This window comes from Octopus bimaculoides, chromosome 2 (genome assembly GCF_046866305.1).
Source record: "Octopus bimaculoides isolate indiv1 chromosome 2, ASM4686630v1, whole genome shotgun sequence".
NCBI lineage: Eukaryota > Metazoa > Mollusca > Cephalopoda > Octopoda > Octopodidae > Octopus > Octopus bimaculoides.
Window position 1 is genome coordinate 192,750,714 of NC_142929.1, and position 20,481 is coordinate 192,771,194.

General features: G+C 36.8%; 1 protein-coding gene across 1 annotated transcript; it reads right to left on the reverse strand.

Annotated features, from left to right (window-relative positions):
* Positions 1-532: 532 nt before the first annotated feature.
* On the reverse strand, positions 533-10,352 carry LOC106871090 (uncharacterized). The gene is made up of 4 exons (XM_014917379.3): positions 10,151-10,352; positions 6,269-6,298; positions 4,535-4,832; positions 533-1,016 (listed from the first exon to the last, which is right to left on the reverse strand). Exons 1-4 carry the CDS (start codon positions 10,233-10,235, stop codon positions 698-700), a joined length of 732 nt encoding a protein of 243 aa, XP_014772865.1. The 5' UTR covers positions 10,236-10,352; the 3' UTR covers positions 533-697.
* Positions 10,353-20,481: the final 10,129 nt, after the last annotated feature.

Here is a 20,481-nt window from a genome sequence, read left to right on the forward strand (position 1 = left end):
CCCTGGCTCTCTTGTTCACCAGGTACTTTGTGACAATCTTCTGTTCCTGCATTGCAAACGCATGGCCTCCAACGTGTGATGTGATGTAGTGGTCTTGTGTCCAAGAGAGGCTTATGTCAATTCTACAGTCTTCTTCAAGCCTCTGGGCAACACATCCATGCATGGTCACTTTTTTTGTGAGGCTGTGCGTTTGCAATGCAGGAACAGAAGTTTTGTTCATGGATAAATATATATATATATATATATATATAATTAAGATTCAGGTGAATAAGGTACTTAAGGTGAGGCACCAAGCCAGTCAGGTATTATTCACAAGTCTAAAAGTTATGTGAATAAAACGCAAATAAGTAACAAAGATGCAATGCTCGATTAAAAGGAGCCGCCTGAAACGGCTGTATTGCATCGATACCTTCACATCCTTGTTGATTATTTGCTTTATATATATATATATATATATATATATATATATATATATATATATACATGCATGCACGAATGTTTTGAACGAATGCAAGAAGTACGCAAAACAAAATAAAAGTTCACATATTTATTTAAAACCAAGTCTTTTTTCCGTTGCTATTGGCAACCATTGTCGACTTCCTGAGATATGTGTGTCTGTGTTTGTGTAACTGCATGTATGTGTATGTGTGCATCTGTGTGCATGCATGTATGTATGTGTATGGATGTATGTGTTGTATTAGCGCTCAAGTGGAAGGTATTCCGGTATACAGCAGGTCAATATGTCATTACACCATACTGTCTTATTTTTACATGCCTTACGAAATTCTCGGCCATCTATCGTACACTGTATAAAGGCCGTCGGGTCCTCAATGCAGCCAAAGTAGAATTCTCTTGCTGGGTAATTTAGCTTCCGGTTTTTGGGTTTGCAATGTTTGACATTAGATTTGCATACAATGGCGCGGTTGTTGATGCAAGCTTTCAAATTGGCATTGAATACTGTGTCGGGAAGACATCTACCTTTCTTCGGGGGGTAAGTTTTATCACAAATTATGAATCTGGAAATCAGGAAAATAGAGATAAAAATATTTTAAGCAATGACCTGAGTATGTTTGAAGGTGCAATACTCAAAAACACACACACACATTCTCTCTTTCTTTCTCTCTTTCTTTCTCTCTCTCTCTCTTTCTCTCTCTCTCTCTCTCTCTCTCTCTCTCTCTCTCTCTCTCTCTCTCTCTCTCTCTCCCTTTCTCTGCCACACAGCACACGATGTGCTGGCTGAGAGGTATTTTCCTGTTTTCTGGGTTCCTAATTTGTGATTTGTGTGCTTACAACAAATTTCGCAAATTCACAACGTTTCCTGTATACAAATTCAAAGACAATGCTAGCCAAAATGAACGCATTAGCAAAGAAATATCTTTTATAAGAAGATACCGACCAAGTCTAAATTCTCTAAACTAGCAACACTGAGACTTTCATATATATTTTTATATTTTTTTCGTGGATTTGCAAGTTATTCATAAAAAATAAACAAGGGGGATCGAAGAACCCGATTTCTATTAAAACCATAGGGGGAACAACTTCACCACGACGACTCCCACTGCTACTACTACTACTATTGTTATTATCATAACTGCTGCTAGTTATTGGACAGCTACAACCACTCCTAAAACTCTTGACCACTATTTAATTTACTAAAACAGATAGTCGTGATCTACTACTAACACAACAAGTTGGAATTACTAAGTTTTCAGAACTCAATGAAAGGACCACGTGCGCATGCAAAAAATAACAGTAAACTATGAATGCATTCTTAATTTTAATTTCAAGTTTATTTTATTAATAGCCCTTTTCTCTTCTCACATATTCTATATTCATTTTTGATAAGGTTTTTCAAAAAAAAAAACGAAACAAAAATCAATTAAAACACCCCAAAAATGTTTTAAAAAAGTGGCATTTTCAGTTTTTATTCATCTTCGAAAAATATATATATATATATATATATATATATATATATATATATATATATATATATATATATATATATATATATGCATCAAATATTTGTCAAGAGTAAGTTGTTTACTCTTTCATTTACCGTGGAAGCTCTGTACAAAACGATTGAAATGTAGACACAGATATCTTTGCGTCTGCAGGTATCACTTCAATTAACTCAAGCGTTTGAGGAGGCCAAGATAACAGATGCAAGACTCAAGAGAGATTTAAAGAAGACTGTTGTGATCGACAAGGCGAATCTGAGTAACCTTTGTGAGTGCACAGTTTGTGACAGAGCATGCCTTTCCTTCGCTGGGTTCAGAAACACCATTGAGGACCCGTGAAAAACGAACTTCCACCAACTCTTCTGCTTATATACCTGTGCACACTTTTCAATAATAAAAGTCTGCAAATCTAACGGAGGCCTCAAAACACATTTAGAGATCCACAAAGATCAGAATTTAACTGCAGCTCTTGGTGATCCAAATCGAATATGAATGTAAGGTGTTACTACAAGAAGTGGACTGATTCTGCACAAGGAGTAGACAACCACCATGCTCACACACACACACACACACACACACACACACACACACACATACACACGCACACACACACACACACACACACACACACACACACACACACACACACACACACACACACACACACACACTCACATGTATGTATATATGTGTAAATAAAAATATACAAGCATCCGTATATCCAGATAAAAATTATGTATATTTATATATTTATATATAGAGAGAGGAAATCACATATAAATCTATAAATACATGTGTGTGCGCGCGTGTATGTGTATGTGCACGTGTGTGTCTATGTATGTGTGTGTGTGTGTGTGTGTGTGTGTGTGTGTGTGTGTGTGTGTGTGTGCAGACATCCTATTAATAATTTATATTAATAGAGTACTTCGGTATTTTATAGAACGTCTATATTTTATAGACATTGTAAAATGCAATACGCAATATATTGAAATCTGTGATGCCCAGATACATGTAGGTGTATAGCAAGTAAATATATACATACATACATACATACATACACACACACACACACACACACACATACATATGTATATATATATATATGTGTGTGTGTGTGTGTGTGTGTGTGTAGGTTAGCTGGGTTAGAGGTTAAAATAACCGTCTAAGGGATAGAAGTATCCATTACACAACCGGTGTATGACCTGTGTTTAACCATAGGCATGCATATGCAGGCATATCATGCTCATAAATTATTGGAAAAGACAAGGATAAACGTGAGTTTATTAAGAATCAAAATTTAAAGAAGACAGAAAACGGAGAAATATTGATGAACAACAATTGACTCACATCAATGATTATTTATTAATTCAATACAAATAGACAGCATCCAGTCTAACATCTGTTTCTGCTTCCAATGTTGTATGGCATGCATTGCTATTGATATTGTAAAAATATTTATCGTATTCGGTAATAAAACCGATCTGAAACCTGGAGCTTCATCTGAGTGAAGAATAAAGGGGTTGGAGAAGAAAAAGGAACAAAGCTGAATATGGTTGCAATCCAACCATTTTGCTTGTGTATCCCTTTGAGACGTAAAGTAAATGACTAAACCAAAAATAGCAATTGGTGGATTAATCCTTTGTACGATGGGGATTGGATTGTTGTTGGCACTCCGTCGCTTACGATGTTGAGGGTTCCAGTTGATCCGATCAACGGAACAGCCTGCTCGTGAAATTAACGTGCAAGTGGCTGAGCACTCCACAGACACGTGTACCCTCAAAGTAGTTCTCGGGGATATTCAGCATGACACAGTGTGACAAGGCTGGCCCTTTGAAATACAGGTACAACAGAAACAGAAACAGAAAGAGTGAGAGAAAGTTGTGGTGAAAGACTACAGCAGGGTTCGCCACCACCCCCTGCCGGAGCCTCGTGGAGCTTTAGATGTTTTCGCTCAATAAACACTCACAATGCCCACTCTGGGAATCGAAACTGCGATCTTATGACCGCGAGCCAGCTGCCCTAACCACTAGGCCATAGCGCCTCCACGGGGGAAGGGATTGCATGGATAAATAATAAAAAAACAATAATAGTTGGCTACGCCAATATTGAAAGAGATAAGGGCGGCATATGATATGAGGCTGGAAGAAATCCTAAAATGTAGGCCATGCATGAATGGTATCAGAAAATGAGACTTCTGTAGCACTGAATAGTTGGACTTTAACAGTCCTGACTTCGCTGAATTATATTTGAACACTAAATCAGAGGCACCCATCTCCTGTCCTCTTGCAGTGTATTCGCAGCTTCGCTATTTTGAATTTACAATCGTTCAGAGCAACTCCGCTCAGGAATAAACGCTGAAATAATCAAGGATGGAGTCGATGCACGTGTGGTATCCCTGATAAAAATAGTAAATAAACATCCCTCAAATTACACCACTTCGGAGAAAATACAAACCAAACAATGTAAAACCCCAGTGAGATGCACATAAATCGGGATGGGCATGACTGGATTACCTCTAACTAAAGGGTTGCACGAAGGAAAAGATAAACGCAAGAAGAAAACTGTAATGTACTTACGAACTGTCATCTCCGGGATACGGAAGATAATCGCATGTCTTACTCTTTAAATCACAAGAATTACTAATTTTTAAAAGTTCCGTCGTTTGGCGAGCCGATGCGGGTGGTTTACAATGTTCAGCAGGAATGATGTTACAACTTCTGCTAGCGCTATCAAACAGTTTGTTGTTTGGACACATTCCAACACAACCGATCATTATGTCGCTGCAGACAATGAATCTACGAGTGTCCGCTGGGTCATGTTGCACAAAGATCTTTTGTTGCAGTGCTTTGCGAGTACACAGCAAATTGGTAAAATCTAGAAGAAGCAGAAAGTACACTCAGGGTTAATGAGGCGAGCGCTAGAGGAAGAAAATAGCAAATTTAATTCATTGACCCATATATATATACATACTTACATACTTACGTCCATTTACACATCATACGTATATGACAGTATATGCGTAGTATGCATATATATGTATATATATATATATATATATGAGAAAGTTGGTATGTGAAAGCACGTGGTTGGATGTATAAAAGATAAGAGTGAAAAAACTACAGAAGGCTTGTGTTACATGGTTAAAGTATATATTTAAATTATGTCACAAACAAATTTTATAACATTTTTCTGACATAATTTAAAATATAAACTTTAACCATGTAACACAAGCCTTCTGTAGTTTTTTCACTCTTATTATCTTTTATATATATACATATATATATATATATATATATATATATATATATATATATATATATATATATATATATATATATATATATATATATATATATCAAAATATGCAACAAGGATATCCAAAGGTAATGCAGTGCGATCGTTTCATGCATCTCCATTTAATTGAACAATGTAATCATTACATCATTACAACAATGATTACATTGTTCAATTAAATGGAGTTGCATGAAACGATTGTATTGCATTACCTTTGGATATCCTTGTTGCTTATTTTGATTTTAATCACCTTACTTTGAAATTGTGTGGATAACACCGAACTAAATTCTGGTGCCTCAACTTAAGTACCATATTCACCTGAATCTGAATTTTTGCTTACATATACATAGCTGAACGGTTTTCCTTATCTTAATCAGATGTAAGAAGTTATCAATAATATTACAACTCCATGCTATCATAAGAAGTTTTTGTTCCACCTTAATAGGAGAATGGTGGTACATACATACATAGGCCAACAGACAGACATACAGACAAACAGTCAGATAGATAGATAGATAGATAGATAGATAGATAGATAGATAGATAGATAGATAGATAGATTGATTGCAGCATTGCATGTGAAATATGGCCGAAAGGTTAAGAAGCTCGCCTCCTGACTATGAAGTTCAGGGTTCGATCACACAACGCGGCAACTTGAGCAAATATCGTTTTCTCTAGTCTCAGGTCGATCCACATTTTGTTGATGAAGTTTAGTAGGCAGAAACTTAACGGACGCCCACCTGATGGATTGTACCTTTAATTCAAACGGTACCTTCTTATTGTGCCAGCAATTTTTATGAAGGGGTTAAGTCGATTAAGTTGACCCCAGTACTCAACTGGTGCTTATTTTATCAACCCAGAAAAGGTGAAACGCAAAGTCAACCTCGGTAGAATTTGAATTTAGAACTTAAAGATGGACGAAATGCCACTAAGCATTTCTTTCCACGCATGCAAACGATTCTGCCAGTTAACAGCCTTCAATCACCAAATGTTTTTAAAACTAAAAAGATACTTACTGGCGTTAACGGTTATGGAACTGTCACAATCTGAAAAGAAGAGAAATATTTTATATACAGTGGAAGTCATTGAGGGCTAAAAGATAATACTGACATTCATTGTTCTCAGAGGTAATGGTTTCAAATTTGGCCACAAATACAGCAGTTTCGGGGAAGAGAGTAAAGTCGGTTACATCGACACCAGTATTTAACTGGTATTTATTTTATTGGCCCCGAAATGATGAAACATTGGCGTAATTTCAACTCAGAACGTAACGACGGACGAAATACCGCTAAGCTTTTTTTTACCGGTATGCAAACGATTGTAGCTCGCCGTCCTAGTAATAATAATAATAATAATAATAATAATAATAATAATAATAATAATAATAATAATAATAATAAATGCCCGGATGCAACAGGCAGTGGCTCTCATGGCTTCTGATCTTAATTGGTTGGAAGTGTTATCATGTACATTGTTTTGTCTTGGTATAAAAATGGGCTACAGCAAATATTCTGCTTAATACCACAGATTTGCTTGTCAGTTGTTTGACCTTAACCAGTTGAGCATGTCCCTTGGTGGCTGACGATATGTGGATCTCTGATCACGAGCAGAAGTAGTCGGGGAGCATCATAGCCATGTGTTGAGAGGAATTTTTGGGGGTTTGAATGATTCATCTTTGGAAACATGGGTGTTTTGTTCAACATCCTTAAACAACTCTTATTCAGGGACCTTTTTATCGGGATGGGCTACTCGATTTGAAGAAAATTGTAACTAGGTCCCACCTGCGAAGTCATGCGCTGTTTATCTTGATATGAGATCACCATGTTGCATACATATGGTTGTGATGCATGTGCCTGGTGTACCCTTATCAAACGGGTAGTCATGATGTGTATACTGGGCTTTGTATATTTTACCCCAGTGTCACTTTGATGGCATGCATTGCTCTCTCACTCAATAATAATAATAATAATTGCAGAAGAACTGTACAAATTTCTTGATGAGATCGCTACATAACCGATGGAATACAAAGGCAGAAGATGGAGATGGAAAGGTACGGAAGATCAACTATTGGTATACAAAATAGTAATGCAAGATTGTAACCGAAGGAGAACAAATTTGGGAATGGCCTGGATGGACTATCACAAAGCTTATGATATGATTCCACATTCGTGGATCATCGAATGCTTAGATCTGTGATGTAACGTATTTGCTGAAGAGAAGTATGGTGGGATGGAAAATTGAACTGACATCTTACGGGAAATGTTTGGGCACCCTGGGTATCAGAAGAGGGATTTTCCAGTGTGTCAGCCTATCTCCGTTGTTTTTTGCTCTCTGCATGATGCCACTGACCTTGGTACTCAGGAAAATGAGCCTAGGGTGCCAGATAAAGGGAAAATCTCAAACAATCAACTGTACAATTGACTGTACACGGAACCTACAACCCTAAGAGTTACACCCATAGGTTGTACTTGTCCGGAAGAAAGGGTGGGAGAAGTTTGATCAGTTGCTAGGACTGCATCGAAGCAGAGAAAAACAGCTTTGGATGGTATATAAAATGTGGCGTGAGGCCATTGTTGAAGCATCAGAAGAAGACCGGCGTCATCAAAACTGAAAATTGTGTAATGAAAGAAAAATTCAAAGAAGGAATGAACACAAAAAAGAAAAAGCATGGAAGGAAAAAATATGTATGGTGGGTTTGCAAGAGATGTGAACACCAAGACAGATACAAAGGACCGGTGGCTGTGGATGAGGAGGAGTGACCTGAAGATGGAGCCAGAAGCACTAAGAACAAACTACATAAAATACAGAAGAGACAACAGAGAAGAAAGTGATAAGTGCAGAATCTGTGGATAAAATGGCGAAACCGTATGGCATATTACCAGCCAATGTACGCCACTAGCCCAGAAGGAATATAAGAGACGCCACGATAATATTTGGGGAAATATGGATGGAAACTCAATCTTTCAGAATGAGAATACACTAATTCACACAGCTAAAGTTGTTACTGAATGGCACAAGGAACATTCTAGTTAAGTTGAACATCTTATCTGGCCACCACAGTCCCCAGATCTTAATATTATTGAACATTTATGGTGCATTTTAGAAAAACAGGTAAGGAGTCGGTATCTTTCACCATCATCACTACAAGAACTGGAGACTGTTTTAGCTGAAGAATGGACAAAAATTCCTTTGGAAACAATTCAAACTTTGTACGAGTCCATACCTCGTAGAATTCAAGCTGTAATTACTGCCAAAGGCAATCCTACCTCCATGTTAGAATAAATTTTTTTGAAATTTTAAGGTGTTTCCATTATTTTGTCCAGCCCCTACATATATGTATATGTATATATATATATATATATATATATATATATATATATATATATATATATATATATATATATATATATATATATATATAATTTAAGGAATGGAGAAAACGCATGTTATAATTGCATACTTTATTCCTACATATGTTTCAAAGGATTACAACCTATGTGATCCATAGGGATCTGTGATATTAAAATTGTAACCTTCTCATCAGGGAAAGCATGGAAATCATCTTAAACGTAAGACATTATGACCGAGTATGAAAACAATAGATGGATAAGGTTATGACGTGATTCATTTGAAAAAAACCGTTAGAGAATTGGACGCTGCCGGATAGTAGGTTGGACAATACATACATATAAATGTGTGAAAACATACATGCATACATAAATACATATACACACATATATACACATATGTATGTGTATATATACATACATATATATATATATATATATATATATATATATATATACACACATACACATACACATACACACACATACATACATACACACACACACATATACACGCATACGTCCACATCTACATACATGCACATACGTACCCACGTATATACAAATATACACATATGTGTGCTTGTCCCCATACACACGCATATACATATATATATATGTATATATATATATATATATATATATATATATATATATATATATATATATATATATATAGATATGCAGGGCAGGGAATCATCAATTAGTAATAAAATTAATAATTAACAATTCTGCCGGGTAGCAGTATGTTGGAGAAGTATGTTGGAGAAGCAGGTTACTGTCAATCCCTATATATTTATGATTATATATATATATATATATATATATATATATATATATATATATATATATATATATATATATATATATATATATATATATATATATATATATATATATATACATGTATAAATAGAAATAGACACATACACATACACATACATATACATCAACGCCGGGTACATATGTTATATTTCCTTGAAAGACACCAAAAAACTCTCGAAGTCAAATAGAAAACATTTATGTGGTCAGTCGACTTGTTAAAAGTAGCCCAGAAATACCGCTCAAACTCCATTCTATCCCCTTTGAAACTTAGGCTAATATCTTATTTTTTGTCTGCTACTTGTTTCTATCATTAGACTGCGGCCTTGTTGCAGCACTGTACTAAAGGATTGGTTTAGTCAAATGAATCAACCACACCGAGTCTCGTTTCTATTTTTTTTTAACACTGCTACTATTGTGTCGTTCGCTTATGTCGAACCACTGGGTTGGGAACACGATACACACATGTGTTTGTGTGTGAGTGTGTGTGTGTGTGTGTGTGTGTGTGTGTGTGTGTGTGTGTGTGTGTGTGTGTGTGTGTGCATGCGACGGACATCCATCAGTTTGGTTCTGCTTTTCTAGCAAGTAGGGGCAAAATGAGAGCCGTCACAGCTTGAATGCTTTTCCTCATAAATCTGGATTATCACGACTGACCTGAGATTAAAATAACAACAACAACAACGACGAACTCCATAACATTTCCCCATTTAAACAATAGACACCTCTTACCTTGTGTAGTCAACGCCTGAGAAAGGTGTAAAAGTGTTGCAATGAACACCGTTGCAAATACAAGAAGATTCATGCTTGTTGCCATTACAAGATTTAGTACAAAGATTAATGGAGAATAGAGTTAAACTGTTTCATATATCTGTACTCATGTATATTATATATATATATATATGTGTGTGTGTGTGTGTGTGTGTGTGTGTGTGTGTGTGTGTGTGTGTGTATACAAGCATATATATATATCAATTATATATATATATATATATATATATATATATATATATATTTATATATATATACATACATATATATATATATATATATACATATATATATATATATCTATTTTATATATTATATATCTTATGCGCTGTTCATTGGTTGAAGTTTTATAAATAATGTTTCTGGTTAAAGTTTTTAGTTTTTTGTTTGTATGTTTATCTGTTTGTGTATTTACTTATTATTTATTTTATTATTATCTTAATTTCCCTATCTGTTATCTCTCTCTCTCTCTTACCTCTATAAATAAGTTATTATTTTAATGTTTATTATCAATGTTACAACTGTTATTTCAGCATATTTTACTTTCTCACGATCAGATTAAATCAAAAAAAATTTTTTTTGTTTTTAATTCTTTCTTGAACGAATCTTCACGAGGAAATGGTGAAGATTGTCAGATAAATTTATTCGATCTTTTTCCTCCACTTGGCAGTCATCGCCATATTTGTGAAAAGAAGTTTGAAGGTACGTAGCTTAGAAGTTACGGTATTCGGCCTAGAAATGTAAGATTTTGAGTTCGATTCCCAGCGATACACACACATACATACGCACACACGCACACACACACACACACACCTATATATATATATATATATATATATATATATATATATATATATATATATATATATATATATATATATATATATATATATACATATATATATATATACACACACAGAGAAAGAGAGAGAGAGAGAGAGAGAGAGAGAGAGAGAGAGAGAGAGAGAGTCAACAGATGAGATCCAGAGATACTCAATAAAGAAAACAATTTTTCTCAATGTCCATTCACCCCAACCATCTTCCTCAATTGGGCTTCTTATCTCTTCTTGCGTTTTCTTGCTTTAATACTCCCCACCAACCCACCGAGCAACCTATTTCCTCCCTCCCCTACACCTTGTCTTCCACTTCTCCCATTCCCCCTTTAAATTTCCCTAAATCAGTATCTGAAATGTCAGTTCTTCATCTCTCCACCCTGAAGACGGCGGACGGATCTATCCAATGTTTATTTATGTTATATCTTTGTGTGGATAAATAATTTAACGAAGCACGAACGGAAAAAAGTATTCACACGGCGCCATACGATTGCTATTACAGGAGACTCAACGCTCTGAATCAACGGTGGACTGCTTCCCAAACCAGTTGCTCACAGTTCTTTATTTGCAGCAATGTGCCAGTCCAATTTTAGCTACTCGGAGGTGGTCGGAATCCTTCCACAAAGATTTACATCCATTACTTCCATTGTATATGTTGGTGAACTACATCAATTAGCGTTATGAAGTAACTCCGTGCCCCCAGAAACAGCTGTCGTACTTGTCACACCATACCATCTCCCCTTTAATATTCCGTGTCTTTGTACATAGTCTTTGCTTTCTCTTTAATTACATGTATACATGTCTACATATATTATATATATCAAACCTAAGCAATTTTATTTGGGCATTTGCATCATTGTCTTGGTATATATATATATATATATATATATATATATATATATATATATATATATATATATATATATATATATATATATATACGGCAAATAAGAAAACTGAGAGGTAATAAAATGGACAGATATCAGCCGGTAAACATTCAAGGGTGTCTATTTATTCAATTGTAAAGAATGAATACACACACTTCAATGAGTGATACATGTGTGTGTATTCATCTAATACAATTGAATAAATAGACATACTTGAATGTTTACTGGCTGATGTCTGTCCATTTTATATCCTCTCCGTTTTCTTTTTTGCCGTATAAATCAAGGGTAAATCAGTCTTTTACCTCCACCCATATATAATACTCAATTGCAAAGTTGCCATGCAATAACTAGCACTCGACTATGAATAATTAGCTACACTACCAGCAGTATATTGGATAGGCACTATCCCTTAGTTGGTTTTTCAACCTCTAACTCACACAGAAATATATATATATATATATATATATATATATATATATATATATACAGAGAGAGAGAGAGAGAGAGAGAGAGAGAGAGAGAGAGAGAGCGAGAAAGAGAGAGAGAGTGAGAGAGAGAGAGGGTTGGAAAAAATAATGGAACCAACTATCATCATAGCATCTTAATTCTGAAGTATCTCTAAAACCGTCAAAAGTTTGTTCATTTTTATGATTTTTTCTTTATTTTTTAGTGTTGCTTAATATGTTTGACTAAAATTGCTTTCTTTTCAGATTTCATCAGAAAAAAGTAATTAAAATTCAGTAAAATGACAGGTCTATCGGACTTTCAAAGAGGTCAAATTGTTGGTATTGCAGGCGCTAGCGTGACGAAAGGAGCCGAAATGTTTGGTGCATCAAGAAGTACTGTCTCGAAAGTAATAAGAAAGAAGGAAAAAACCTCCTCGTCAAAAAAAAAAAACTCCGGAAGAAAACCAAAACATTCAGATAGGGACAGTCGGACTATTACGCGAATTGTTAGAAAGGATCACAAAAGTACAGCTCCCAAAATTACTGCAGAGCTTAATGACCACCTCAAGAACCCAGTTTCCACATAAACTGTTCGCCGGGAGCGGCACAAAGCCAGATTTCACGGGAGGGCTGCTATCAGAAATCAGCTACTTTCATGAACAAATGCTACAGAGCGTTTAGAGTGGAGTAAAAACCTACAGAATTGGTCCTTAGAGCAGTGGAAGAATGTTATGTTTTCGGACAAGTTATATTTTACCCTATTTCCGGCCACCAGCCGAGTATACGTGAGGAGAAAGCCAAAAGAAGCATTTGACCCAGACTGCCTTCTTCTAACTGTTAAACATGGAGGAGAATCTGTGGTGATCTGCGGGGCTATATCTTGGAAATCCGCTGGTCCAATGGTTTCCCTTCATGGCAGAATTAATAGTCAAGACTATTTAAGCAGTTTATCTGATCAAATTCATCCAATGTTTTATCACTAGATAGCAATGGCACTCTTCTTTTAATTTTGACTCTATATCTTCAGGAGGAGTTACCTCAATCTTTTCTATAATAACCAAAATGAAGTAGATTGACAAATTTATTTTTTGAACCAGTTGAAGATACACAAGATGTCGAAAGTTCACTAGATGACAATGGCACTCATCTTTTAATTTTGATAATAATAATAATGATAATAACAATAATAATTTTTTCTAGTGAAGGCACAAAGCCTTGAAATTCGGTGGGAGGGGGACTAGTCGATTACTTCAACCCAAGTGTTTCAATTTATCGACCCCGAAAGGATAAATGGCAAAGTCGACCTCTGCAGAATTTGAACTCAGGACTTAGCGACGGGCGAAATACCGCTAAGATTTCGTCCAGCATGCTAACTATTCTGCCAGCTCGCCGCATTAATAATGATGATGATGATGATGATGATGATGATGATGATGATGATGATGTTGGTGGTGGTGGTGGTGATGATGATGATGATGATGAGGAGGAGGAGGAGGATGATGATTGAGACACAAAGATCACCCATTTTCGTTGAACTTGTTTATATCGTTCTAAATATTATCGTTAAAAGCACGAAATGTAAAACTTGTTACTTTTACAGCGAATGAACTACTGTAACTCTAGAAGTGGATTTAATAAGTTAATTTCATATATTAATGGCAAGGGAGACACAAATAAAATTTTCTGTATTTCCTGAATCAATTAAATTGTCAACATCTCACAAAAGTTCTATACTATTGTAATGAATTTCGATTCCCAATCCTGGAATCACTTAACTTCAATTACAACGCTAATACTTTTGTTAGAGACATAAGCAGTACAAAATACACAGTTCCCCACCACCACCACCACCACACACAAGCACTTAGACACGCGTAGATTTAACCCGTATGTCATTAGATGAGTGGAGGCGCAATGGCCCAGTGGTTAGGGCAGTGGACTCGCGGTCATAAGATCGCGGTTTCGATTCCCAGACCGGGCGTTGTGAGTGTTTATTGACCGAAAACACCTAAAGCTCCACGAGGCTCCGGCAGGGGATGGTGGCGAACCCTGCTGTACTCTTTCACCATAACTTTCTCTCACTCTTACTTCCTGTTTCTGTTGTGCCTGTAATTCAAAGGGTCAGCCTTGTCACACTGTGTCACGCTGAATATCCCCGAGAACTACGTTAAGGGTACACGTGTCTGTGGAGTGCTCAGCCACTTGCACGTTAATTTCACGAGCAGGCTGTTCCGTTGATCGGATCAACGGGAACCCTCGACATCGTAAGCGACGGAGTGCCAACAACATTAGATGAACTTGCCATGAAACAGACCCAATGTACATGAGGCTGCAAGAAATAGCAGCCGATCTCCGTCCAATTGTGCGATGCAGTATTTAAGAAACGATGCATCATGCAATATAAGTTTCCACAGGTTGTTTTAGATGTCTATATGGTCGTGAAAAGACACAGGCGCACTTTCAGCATCTCTCAACCCCGACCCCCAATCCCGCCCCAACCTCACCGTAGATTCAATCCAAGGAGAAAGCTTATAAGCTTAAGATTCTAATTGCATTCAAAAATCTTTGGTTTAAGTTTTGTGAACTTGAAGAGTCCTCTGTATTGTTTAGACTCAACAATTTTTATTGACTCATTTTCCCAAGACCAACTGAAGATCATGTAGTTTGTATGGTGCTGGGTCTGGTGAGGAGGGGGGGGGGGAGTTCCGTCGCTCGACACGAACACGAAGACACACACACATAGACATATACATACATATATATATATACCACGGGCTTCTTTTAGTTTCCGTCTACCAAATCCACTCACGAGGCTGTGGTCGGTGCGAGACTATAGTAGAAGACACTTGGCCAAGATGCCACACAGTGGAACTGAACCCGGAACCATGTGGTTGGTAAGTAAGCTTCTTACCCCACAGACACACCTGCGCCTCTGTGTGTGTGTGTGTGTGTGTGTGTGTGTGTGTGTGTGTCCACCTACACCACTTGACAACCGGTATTGGCCTGTTTACATCCCTGTAACTTAGCGGTTCGGTAAAATACACCGGTAGTATATGTACTAGGCTTTAATAAAGGCAAGTATCGGTTTCAATGCGTTTGACTAAACGCCTCTTCTAGCGTTTTTGCAAAATGTCTACAGACTGGGCCCTTACACTAGTATGGACATTGTTGTAGGCACTGAAATGACCAGAGATTTTAAACTGAGTGGCACATCAACAACACCAGACAAAATGATACAGAGGCCTTTCGGTGGGTTTCCTTACAGTCTTGTTTTATGCAGCTGCACTCACAAAATTTCTGTCGGTCAAAGGGACAAAAGGTGGCATAAAAATCAAAACCACGTCATTGTGTAACGAACTTCATGATTCAATTGTAGCACCTGAGTTTGTATATTTTATTTGTCCAAAGATTAGCTTCGAGACAAAAAAATTTCAGAAAAAATATCTGTAAATATATGAAAAAAAAAAATTAAAAAACCAAAGCGCATTCGTTTAGTGAGAACAAAGTAAGTATTGTTAACAATGTGTAAAGATAACAATTCTGTAAGTATTTCAATTGATTGTGATGTTAGGCAGACCATAAACTATGAAAGTATTATCGAGTCTGGAAGAGCGTTTAGTGAGATTAACTTCATAATCGTGTAGGAGGCTGACAACGCTATGTTCTCTATGGAGGGAAGGAAAGAGGGAGGGGTTGAGGAACACACACACACACACACATACCATATACACAATATATGCGTTCTTGAGTTGATATTTCATTACATACGCATGACTTACACAAAAATGTGCACACACAGAGACACACACGCATATATACGACGGGCTTCTTCAAGTTTCCGTCTGCCAAATCCACTCACAAGGCTTTGTTCAGCCCGAGGTTATAGTAGAAGACGCTTGCCCAAGGTGCCACACCTTTGGACTGAACCCAGAACCATGTGTTTGGGAAGCAAACTTCTTACAACACAACCACGCCTACGCCAATATATATATATATATATATATATATATATATATATATATATATATATATATATATATATATATATATATATATATATATATATATATATATATATATATATATATATATATATATATATATATATATATATATATATATATATATATATATATATATATATATATATATGTGTGTATATATATATATATATATATAGCATGAATACTACGAATTACACAATACACACACACATGTATATACTTCTCCTAAGTAAATGACTGGTATATATATTAACGACCCGGACGTAATGATAAAGCAGAGACAAGCAGGTTGCTATTTGAACTCGGAACGTGCATATACGAAACTCAGTGCTGAATTTATATTAAATATGGTGCTACACCACCTCCGCCGACATGAGACTAAAAAATTACGCAATCAAAACAATTTATGTATTTTAATTGAAATTATTGAGATGTATCTTATTGGAGAATATAATTTCTCTCTTGAAAGAAGAATAAATTTTGATAATGATATTTCTGCAACTAAATTTTCTTCAATAATTTTATTTGATTTTATTCCTTTTCTATTCCTTTTGCTAGAATGAAATTTTAATCTGCAGTTTCTTTAAATTTCTCCATGTATATATTGCCATACTACACAATAATTAAATATGCAATACATCTTAATTTTCACCATAGAAACGTGACTCAGACGTTAGTTATAGAGTTTCAAACGGTGTTGGAATTGTTGTTGTTGTTGCTTTATCAGTGAAACGTTCTTAAATCTGAATTTGTAAGTCTGTTGTTCTTTCTTTTTTCTTCTTAGACACAATTCTCGTTTTGTACAGGAGATTGAAGCTCGCAGGTCGACCAACGCACGAAGGCAACTTTTAAACGCTGGGTGGTCGCCTCGGATAAGATGTTGCTGTTGTTGCGGTTGTACGCCTGTAAAAGTAACAAAATAAGCTCTGATAAATGTCGGTGGTGTACTTTTGTTGAATGATAAGATTTGATAGTTTGTCTGATCTTGAGGGGCTTCCCAGAAAACTTTGTCTCCACTAATTCGTCTCATCTGCCTCGAATATTCCATTTGTGCTGTCGTAAATAACTGATTATTTACAGCAGAACTCCAGTTTCTGTAGCGTGCAAGAGAGGATACAGGTATGTTCTCCTTATATAAGACACCTAACGCTTGTAGGGAGTTATTGGCCTACAGAAACACTTCAAACCAGCTCTATACGGTCACCAGGTTACAGTTAACAGCAGTCAACTGTACGCCACTCACACAATTTATCGGTTAAATGCGGCTGTTAGAGACAGCCATGGTTTTTGTTTCTGTTTCTAACCACGATCTGTGCCATGGTTACAAACACAAAGTAGAACTGTTAGCAGGATATGATCAGCTGCTCTGTCGGTTGGTTGTCCAGTACACAATCGGCCTGACTATCCACGCTCTTTCATGAATAGCTGTCCCCTGGTCAGTTAGTCAACTGAGTTATGATTACATGTAGCAAGTAAGTGGTAGTAGTAGTAGTAGTAGTAGTAGCAGCAACAGTAGCAGCAGCAGCAGCATGGGGGAATGCGCTGTAAGAGCAAATCGCTGTATCCACCGTTTGTTGGTGGCTCCCTTCTACTCTTGGCAGGTGACCCCTTTGCGCCACTCAGGCGACAGCCCTCTAACCCATGGCCCTGTTCGGGTAGTTATTTCTGGTGTGGAACTTACAAGGCGGAGTACTAATGCTACCTCAACCTCTTTCACGTCACACAGAGAAAACATTGAGTTTGTGACAGGACATGTCCGTCCCCACCCCACACCACACAGTGCTAGAAGAGTAACATGAAAATAAGTGTTTTGGTCAAGAAAACAATGCGCTATCCGGTTCAGGAATCGAATCCACAATCTGGTGATTGTGAATACAACAACCTAATCACTAGGGCCACGCGTCTTCACAAGTAAATGAGACGGGGAAAATATATTATTAATTGATATGGCCTTTATTTTATCGTTACAATGTAAGATACAACTTTGAAATGTTATACGTAGATTATTTCTAGTTCTATAATCCATTTTGTTGGTAGCTAAGTTCATTTGTGAATGACTGCTAGAAGACGGACAGAAGAAGGAGCGAGAAAGAGAAAAAGAATTGGTTGACAACTAGGGAGGGTGAAAGTTGTATAATTTAGCAGTGATAAGCCATAGGTGAAGTGTTGCTCTTGGCCAAGGCCCAAGCGGAAGAGACGAAAGTGGTAGAATTGAATTTTGGGTACTGTATTTATACATGCTGGAAAGCTGGATGTAGGTCGGACGACAATGGAAGGCAAATGAGTTTATTTATGGTGAACTGTATTAAGCAAAGAATGTTCGCTTAAACAATAAAATTGAACTGTGACAGTTGATCGCCATGCATTTCTAAGTACAAATGCCGAAAACAATAGAAAGGAACTCAAAGAAAATCTAGACTCGATTTCGAATCTTAGCTAAGAAAACATTAAATTGAAGTCTGGTTGTTGATGTGGGCCCGTGCATGGCTGTGTGGTTAAGAAGTTTATTTTAAAGCCACGTAGTTTCGGGTTGAGTTCAACTGCGCAGTATCTTGCGCAAGAATCGTCCATTATAGCCCCAGGCTGGCTGATGAATACCATACCAGTGAATCTACTGGATGGAAACCGTGTAGGAGTCCGTCCAAACTAGCCAAATTGTTGTTGTTGTTGCTTCTGCTGTAGCTGTTGTTGTTATTGTTGTTGTTGCTGTTATTGTTTAGTCCCAAATCAGTTTCGATCGCTTGAACTTATGATGACCAGGACTGACTTGGATTCCAGGTTTTTATTTCGGATATGGTGACCCTCGAAGTACATTTTACAATATCTATTTTTAAACGGATGCATCTGAGGCAGATTTGGTAGCTCTTTCTAGCTGGTTATTTGACCTCATTAAGGTTTGTTTTCTTTGCCATATTAATTAGCTAAGTTGTGGTGGTCGTCATCGTCGTTATCGTGATGGTCATGGCGGCGCTGTGGAAGAGGATGAAATGAAGGTAATGTGAGTGCTGAAGCCATCTATAACGATTCTAAACAATAAAAGTTAAGGTAAGTGTCGCCAGAAGAGAACCAGTATTAATGGAATAACTTCGGCTGGATATTTCTGTCAGAACAAATTCCAGAGATGTTTCCGAGAGAGACATGAAAATTGTAGCTTGTTCTTGCACCAGGTTTCTCATTCATATTTTTGCAACGGGGTAAACACCATTGAATGCACTCAACAGATGTTTCTGTTTTTTTATCACCGAGTGGTTACTTAAACTTATTTAGATAAAACATGACCTCAACGTAAGTACTTATCGTACTTCCAGCCAAAGAGATTGTGTACAACACGGCTGAATAGATAAATCATTGGGTTATCATGCCGAATCAATAAGTTGGTAATAGGTAGCATATGTATAGACTATGATAGAGAGCATTCTGGTGGTGGATTTCCGTCGTTTAACGAGGAGGATTCAATGGTTTCGTCAACTGAATAATTTGTTCCTCAAGTAGCGTGTAGGTAGTTGAATATTTCAGACGTATGTTTTCTGGACCAAATTCTCAGCCAGAATCGACGTGACGCAGTGTTTTACAAGGCTGTGCCTTTTGAATTACTGATATATTCCACCCGATTAGTTTACATCTACCCAACTTCATTTGCAAAGTACGCGTGGTCCATTGCTGTAAAAGAAAGGAGGTTTGCTTAAGAAAACGACAATTAACTTCGAACCTGGGACTTCGATGTTGCAAAGTAAAACATCTCAACCATTCGGCTATATTGCACAAGGAGAATTCTCTTTAAAAAGCAATTCAAAATTTAAGCCAGAAAAGCAGTGAAGAACATAACTTTGTGAATTCTTCCAAGTTAAGGACATTTCCTAAGTTCTTCTGAAAGCAGAATCACCGGAAATATTTTCCTTCCGAGTCAGCTTCTTGTTTACAAAAATGAACGGCTGTGTTTTCACGAAATGATCTCTCTCTCTCTCTCTCTCTCTCTCTCTCTCTCTCTCTCTCTCTCTCTCTCTCTCTCTCTCTCTCTCTCTCTCTCTCTCTCTCTCTCTCTCTCTCTCTCTCTCTTCCTCTCTTTCTCTTTCTCCCTCTTTCCCCCTCTTTTTCTATTTATCTAACTATCTAGGACTATAT